This window comes from Sander lucioperca, chromosome 12 (genome assembly GCF_008315115.2).
Source record: "Sander lucioperca isolate FBNREF2018 chromosome 12, SLUC_FBN_1.2, whole genome shotgun sequence".
Lineage (NCBI taxonomy): Eukaryota > Metazoa > Chordata > Actinopteri > Perciformes > Percidae > Sander > Sander lucioperca.
Window position 1 is genome coordinate 2,476,476 of NC_050184.1, and position 8,056 is coordinate 2,484,531.

An 8,056-nucleotide genomic window follows, 5' to 3' on the forward strand; every position below is an offset into this window, starting at 1 on the left:
AGTTTGTAAGGCATCTTTATTCAAGGTGGTACCATACTGTATGTACAACAATACTCTGCTGATTGGGCTGAACAGCATTATTAATGGGACTACATTCAAATGCCATTCACTCAACATATTCAGTTTGAATATAAGAACGAAGAACTGCTAACGTCTGAAAATGGTGGAACAACTCCTGTATTAAAAATTCCCAGTCAAAGATTTGATGTTATCCAAGATACCTTATGAAAACATTTTTTTTTTGTACATCACCATGAATGACTTTACATTTCCAACCGTAACAGGTCTGACAGCACACTCGGCTGTCCACTGTTGTGTTTCATTCGGAGACAGAGATTTCTAACCAGTGCATGGACCCTCAGAGAGCACGTCTAGCCACAGAAATCAGTTTGAAAATTAAACACTAATTGTCATCTTCGTCCATCCGTACAAATTGTGCATTAAAATGCCAGGTTAGTTCTGGGTTCAAAAAAAAAAAATCAGCTCGCCCTTTCTAAAGTCTCTTCAGCGTGAAAACTGGAGTGCTGTTTTAGTCCCGTTCAGGTTTGTATGGCTCCAGGTTTTTTTTTTTTTTTTTTTACCACAACCTTTGCCTCGGCAAGCAGAGCGGAGCGGAACGGGGCTTCCTTCAGCCTTCTCGGACTTTGGCAGCGAGTGCCGAGTTCTCCTGTCGGATAGCCTTGTAGTCATCCAGAATCCTCTCAAGGTTCGCCACAGTCTTACTACTGTTCTCTGTCTCGATCTGTGGGGAAATTCAAGACGCCATTAAAGAAATGTTCTTAAAGGAACACGCCGACTTATCGGGACTTTGTCTTATTCCCCATATCCCCCAGAGTTAGATAAGTCCATACGTACCCTTCTGATCTCCGTGTGTGTCGTAACTCTGTCTGACGCCCCGACCGCTAGCCTAGCTTAGCACAGATCCTGGAGGTAACTGGCTCCATCTAGCCTAGCTTAGCACAGATCCTGGAGGTAACTGGCTCCATCTAGCGTAGCTTAGCACAGATCCTGGAGGTAACCGGCTCCATCTAGCCTAGCTTAGCACAGATCCTGGAGGTAACCGGCTCCATCTAGCCTAGCTTAGCCCAGATCCTGGAGGTAACCGGCTCCATCTAGCCTACTGCTCCCAATAAGTGACAAAATAACGCCAACATTTTCCTATTTACATGTTGTGATTTGTAGAGTCACAGCGTGTACAAATAACAAGGTCACATGACACACAGCCATCTTCTAACCGTATACATACTGGGAACTATATTCTCAGAAGGCGAAGCACTGCTACTCTCTGCTCCTCAATACAGCGCTTCTCAGGTGCTGCAAGCAAATCACTCCGCCTAGCAGAAGTAGCAGTGCTTCGCCTTTCTGAGAATATAGTTCCCAGTATGTATACGGTTAGAAGATGGCTGTGTGTCATGTGACCTTGTTATTTGTACACGCTGTGACTCTACAAATCACAACATGTAAATAGGAACATGTTGGCATTATTTTGTCACTTATTGGGAGCAGTAGGCTAGATGGAGCCGGTTACCTCCAGGATCTGTGCTAAGCTAGGCTAGATGGAGCCGGTTACCTCCAGGATCTGTGCTAAGCTAGGCTAGATGGAGCCGGTTACCTCCAGGATCTGTGCTAAGCTAGGCTAGATGGAGCCGGTTACCTCCAGGATCTGTGCTAAGCTAAGCTAGCTGTGGGTGCGTCAGACAGAGTTACGACACGCACGGAGATGAGAAGGTTATATAACGACTTATCTAACTCTGGGGGATATGGTGAATAAGACAAAGTCCCAATAAGTCGGCCTGTTCCTTTAATTGAACTGTAAACAGGGTTTCTGCAGGTTTCACTAAACCACATTTAAGACTTTTTAAGACCGTTATGTGTAAATCTCTGAATGTGCTGCTGCATTTTAAAAGAATACTTTGAGAGGATGGGAAATACACGTCAATACAATTTCTTTGTACCCAGTACAGAGAGAAGTGTTTGGTGTAAAAAGAGAAGTCAAACATTCTCTGATGTCAGCTTGTTAAATGTGAATATTGTTCTAGTTTCTTCTCTCCTCTGTGACAGTAAACTGAATATCTTTGAGTTGTGGACAAAACAAGATATTTGAGGACGTCATCTTGGGCTTTTTGGGGAAACACTGATCCACATTTTTCACCATTTTCTGACATTTTAGAGACCAAACTACTTATCCATTCATCCAGAAAATAATCTACACATGAAAATAATCGTTAGTTGCAGGCCTGGTTACCGCAGGTTTTCTACCTTCATAGTTTTCACAGAACCGATCACTTCTCTGCTCACAAAGACACATTTCAACGTACTAGACTGTGTATGATGTGACGATCATATTGCATTACTTAAACTGCTAATCTTACCTGCTCCTCTAGATCTCGAATCTCTCTCAGGATTGTTCCGGTGTCTTCGATGGTTTGGATCAACTGATTACAGTTCTACGGAAGAATGCGAGATGGAGAGATGACGTGTTACACATTCACTGATAAGAGCAAACGGAGAAGATGAAATCTTCAAAACGTAGTGGAGACAAAACGTGATGACGTACTTCATGCAGGGCAGCCAGGTACTTGTAGGATTTGCGGACGGATTCGTCTTTTTTGGCGTCCTTCAAATGACAAAAATACATAAAAAGATGAAAAATTAGTTTGTCCAGAAACACACGTGTGTATATATATTGAAAACATCCTCAGGATTAAAGAGCATATGTACTGGTTCTGGAGAGTTGCGACATATTGCGAAAGGCACTCAAAGATTTTTTTGTGTTATTTGAAAGAAAATATCAAAAGAAAATTGCACTTTAAAATGTATCTGTCACTTTTTTTAGTGCAGCCCTTTATATTCAATTCAATGTTCAATTTATTCAATAAAAAAAGTGCAATGATTTCCTTTCATTTATTTTAAATTCAACAAGCAATTTGTTGTATGTCAGTCCCTCCAGAAAAATGTGGAGTTTTTTTGTGATTGTTGCGGGCAAAAATCCTTGATTATGCGGCACGTTTTCTTAAAAAATGCGATGGAATATGCGGGATATTTATGCAATTTTATGCGATGAAATTACGGGAACTTGCAAAAACTGTGGTTTCATCATGGCTTCATCGCGGGGTTTGCAGCTTTTCGATGATGTTCACGTCGCGTAATTACTCCACTTCATAACATTCCCATGGCAACAGGGTAAAATAGCTGCTCTTGTGTGAAGTAAATGCAACATTTTTCAACTTTCTGCTAAGATATATGTGACTTTTTTTGCAACAAAAATGTGGGGATTATGAAATCATGCAAGCCCCGCATATTTTGCGCGGAAATCGGCAATTTATGTGGCGAAAGTGCGGCGTATTTGAAAGAAATGAGGCCCCCGCATAAACATGCGGACTTTGGCTGATTATGCATTGAATTATGCGATCGCATAATCACGTTTTTCTGGAGGGACTGGTATGTTAGCAGAATACTGAAAGCAGCAGAACTGAGTAAACTTTACTTTTTCTGTTTATTTATCGCAAGTTATAACTTTATTAGAGGTGCAACGATTAATCGATTAGTTGTCAACTATTAAATTAATCACCAACTATTTTGATAATCGATTAATCGTTTGAGTCATTTTTTATAAAAAAAAAAATCAGATTTCTCTGATTCCAGCTTGTTAAATGTGAATATCTTCTAGTTTCTTCTCTCCTCTGTGACCGTAAACTGAATATCTTTTGAGCTGTGGACAAAACAAGACATTTGAGGACGTCCTCTTAGGCTTTGGGAAACACTGATCCACATTTTTCACCATGTTTTGACATTTTTATAGATCAAACAACTAATCGATTAATCGAGAAAATAATCGACAGATTAATCGACTATGAAAATAATCGTTAGTTGCAGCCCTAAACGTTATTGCGATATTGAACAGCATTATTGCATATGTTCTTCCTAAACTGAATGTAACAGGAGAACTGATGCAAAACAAAAAGCTCTGCTACCTTGAAGACCAGCTCATCAGTCACAGCGAAGGTCCGGTCCAGTTTTCCTGTCAGACTGTTGATCTCTTTCTGGAGCTCCTTGGTGTCGGACAGAATCTGCAGAGAAAGTGAACACAGTGTTGGTGAGTAGGGCTGGCTATCATCCAACAATAATCAATACCGCGACTTCAACATTACGGCACAAATTTATTTTTGTGTTTATCAGCTCCTACTATATAAAGCCTGTCTCTGTGTTACGTGTCTCTACGACGTGTAACGTTAGACAGCCAATCACAGACATTAACAGATCTTGGTAGAAGCATGCTGCGTGCTGATTGGCTCACTGACGCTGATGAGATTTAATCCTTAGGTATTAAAATTGGGTACTGACTGACGAGGCATTTTTCGATACTCGATACTTTGGAGGCAATTCTGTCGGTGCCTAAAAAGTATCGACTTTGGACCCAGCCCTACTGATGAGGGGGATGTTACAGCTGATAACAGCGCATACCATATCGACACGAAAATATAAGACAACCCCCTCTCGCCAGTTGAGGTGGTTTGGGCATCTGGTTAATTACAAAATGTGATGGGATGTTGTCGGATTTTCTGAGCCAGTGGTTCGAGGGAGAGGGCAAATAGTAGGGACGAAAGAGGGCAGCCCTGACGAGTTCCCCTAGACACTGGGAACTGGGCAGAGCAAAAATTGCCAGTGTTGACCATTGCCGAGGGATTTACATATAACATTTTTACCATACTGATGAATTGTGCACCTAGCCCAAATGTATCCACAGTAGCCCAAAGATAGTCCCATTCCAACCTATCAAACGCTTTCTTGGCATCCTAAATCACATTCGTTAATGAACTTATAGTTGTAACCTTACATACCATAAAAAAGGAAGTAGGTGCTAGTCTATTGGTCGGCCTATTTCTAATACCAATTAGGCTGTTTAGGTTCTTTTAGTAAAAATATAATGTGTGTGTCTTTCTGCCAGCCACACAGCTTCAGCAGCGTCTCCAGACAGACACATGGACAGAAACAGGTGTATGCTCCCGAGCCGCACTCTAGACGGTGTAACACAAACTCATTGCGTAGGGCTTGTGTGCAAAAGGCTCCAGTAATGTGAGCATGGAAAGACCGTGACCCCCTTTCATGTTACAACTTGAAACCCAGGCTTGTAGAGAACAGCTGTCGGTTAGGTTTCCTTAAAGTGAAGGTACAGTTGGCGTTTGTGTAGTCTCGCATTGCCAGACCCTCCTCTACAGCACTGCGAAGGAGGGTCTGGCTAGTCCACACAGCATTCTGGGATGGGAGAAAAACGTGCTCTGGTTTACTGGCACTTCTTTAAACCAATCACAATCATCTTGGGCGGCGCTAAGCGCTGGACAGAGCCACGGTGCCTCTGCTAAATAGCCTCGGGAAGGAACTTGTTTTGGTGGAACGTGTACGTTCAAAAGTAGTTTTAGTCGTGCAACAGAAAACTCAGGACAGATAGTCTAGCTAGCTGTCTGGATTTACCCTGCAGAGATCTGAGGAGCAGTTAACCATAGTCCTCACAAATCTACCGGAGGTTAGAACGCCAACACAGAGACAGAGGAAGGGGACGGACATCCGGCTGAAATGACAGCCGCCGGCACCTGAACGATCTCGGAAACGTCGATGTGAATAGTGTTTGTGTGTGTCAGTGACAATGGTGGAATGTAACTAAGTACATTTACTTAAGTACAAATGTTGAGGTACTTGTACTTTACTTGAGTCTTTTCTTTTCATGCCACTTTCTACTTCGCTACATTTCAGAGAGAAATATTGTACTTTAATCTGACAGCTTTAGTTACTTTACACATTAAGATTTTTGCATACAAATCACATGTAGTTTATGAAATCTGATCTACAAGTCCAGCTGAAATGATCACACCATTAAACACATAGTTGTACTTACCTACCCACTGAACGAATATTGAAATATTCAGTTCCAGCCCTATGTATTAGTTATTTCCAGTTTTGTCTTATAATTTGCTTTTGAATGTACCTTTGTAATTTCCTCCTTCTGTTTCTTGATGTTGCTGACGATCTCTAGAATCCTCTGAGTGTACGCTGACCGAGACACGTCCTGAGGAAGATTTTCTAACTCCGTTACCTACGTCGGGAAAGAACAGGCACAATACAAACGGTCAAACACGCATGTACAAGACAATTATCTTCCAAACAAAAAACTGCGTCAACATGACGCGTGTTACCGTGTCTTTTGTCAGCATTCAAAAGAAAAGTAAACTCAGTCCGTTACCAGTTGTTTGTAGATTTCTTCCTTCTTCTTGGCCTCCTCCGTAGACACACGGATTTTGTCATGCAGAGACTTGATTTCGGACAGCTTTCTGGACGACTCCAGCTGAGGAAAACGGAAGCAAATGTTCAGAATCAAAAACAGGGAACCCTCAGGGGTCTCCAGGTTTAATTTAAGACTTTTAAAAGACCCTTTAATAACACCTAAGATTAAATGTAATGCTAATTTTAGGGCCATAAATTGAAAAATAAGTGTGGATTTTAAGTCTAAGAAAATATTTATTTACAGAGTAACTCTACTTCAATTTATTAAAACATTTTGTGGAGTGTGTTTGTACTCTAAACACATAAAATAAATGTAAAATCTTTTTGCTTTCTAATGCTATGACCCGAAAAATACTAAATAAAGTAAATTTAAAAGTAACCCACAAAAAAATATTTATATATGATGTTACTGCATTTAGTTAAGCCTACGAAAGGGCAAAAAAAAATGTAATACTTTGTAAACTATACACTATACTTTGCATACTTTTGTGTTTTTTGAAATTTTAAATGTAAGGCTTTGGCTACTATTAAAGTGTAACGTATGCGGACTGCTCGCTGAGCGGATGTGTCGTGGAAAGTATCTTAACTGCACACACACACACACACACACACACACACACGGTGTAGGACTGTGTGATTCACAGGCGAGACGGAGCGCTTTAGCTTTGGGATCGTTGTTGTCTCTTCAGTTTTTTGGAGCCGGCCCAACGCTGTGAAAACGTCAATCTACTGTCAGCTATTATCGGAGGGTCGGTGTATCTTTTGGTCATTCGATTTTCATTTCATAAACAGGTATTAAAAAACAAAAAAACTAGTGCTGTCAAACGATTAAAATATTTAATCGCGATTAATCGCATTAATGTCATAGTTAACTCGCAATTAATCACACATTTTTATCTGTTCTAAATGTCCCTAGATTTCTTTTTGTCTCATTATTTTTTCTCATTTTAATGCTCTTATCAACATGGAAAAGTGGATCGCCTTGCTTTGTGCAAATGTGCTTCTGTCTGAAGTCATCCATTGTCGCCTGGCTTTGACGAGGGGGCGGAGAATTGCCATCAGCTGTGTGCTCGGCCATCAGCTGTGTGCTCGGCCATCAGCTGTGTGCTCGGTCATCAAGTGGTATTTCAGACTGGACGTGCTGTGATGATAGCTCAGTTCACAACGACAAAACACACAGATCACTTTGGTCTTGTCAATGGAACCATTTGGCAACTTTTTAAAAGTAAACTTTCCATTCAGAATCTTATTGGCATCCATTTCAGCGTCTCGCGCTCGCCATCCACTCAAAACGTAACGTTAGCCTACTACTCTTCGGCCGGCTCGCGAGCCCAAAATAGTGTGTGCGGTGTGCCTGTTTAGTTTCCGGTCTAGCTAGATCCGGTGTGGTGTTGTAGTTTTTCTAATGTTAGTAGTTGTTGCAACAGCATGTGAAAAAAAACTACAAAGTTTGCTAGGCTAAAAAAAACATTAATCTCGCGCTAAAAAAATTGACGGCATTAAAATGGGTTTGCGTTAACGCCGTTAATAACGCGTTTGCGTTATTGACAACTGACAGCACTAAAAAAAAACAAATGATTATTTGATTTTCGTTTTAAAATACAAAATTTGAAATTGAAATACGCTGCGTTTTTTCCTTTTCCTGGTCAAAAGGGGATGAGAGATATTTAAAAAATATGCTTTGATTTTCATATTCTATTTCATAAAAAAATTATAATTAAATTTTATTATTTATTATTAAATTAACAAAAAATAAAATCACTCGAAAATAGAAACG

At 40.5% G+C, this 8,056-nt stretch overlaps 1 protein-coding gene across 3 annotated transcripts in view; it reads right to left on the minus strand.

The window, feature by feature from the left end:
- Positions 1-8,056, minus strand: part of ccdc22 (coiled-coil domain containing 22) — a 30,471-nt gene continuing 22,415 nt past the window's right edge. For all 3 annotated transcript variants that reach the window (XM_036008524.1, XM_036008523.1, XM_036008525.1), the window contains exons 11-16: positions 6,239-6,340; positions 5,984-6,091; positions 3,975-4,070; positions 2,558-2,617; positions 2,373-2,447; positions 1-742 (exon numbers count right to left, since the gene is read on the minus strand). In XM_036008524.1, the coding sequence (XP_035864417.1) occupies positions 629-742; positions 2,373-2,447; positions 2,558-2,617; positions 3,975-4,070; positions 5,984-6,091; positions 6,239-6,340 (555 nt within the window). In that variant the 3' untranslated portion in view covers positions 1-628. The remainder of the gene's footprint in view (positions 743-2,372; positions 2,448-2,557; positions 2,618-3,974; positions 4,071-5,983; positions 6,092-6,238; positions 6,341-8,056) is intronic.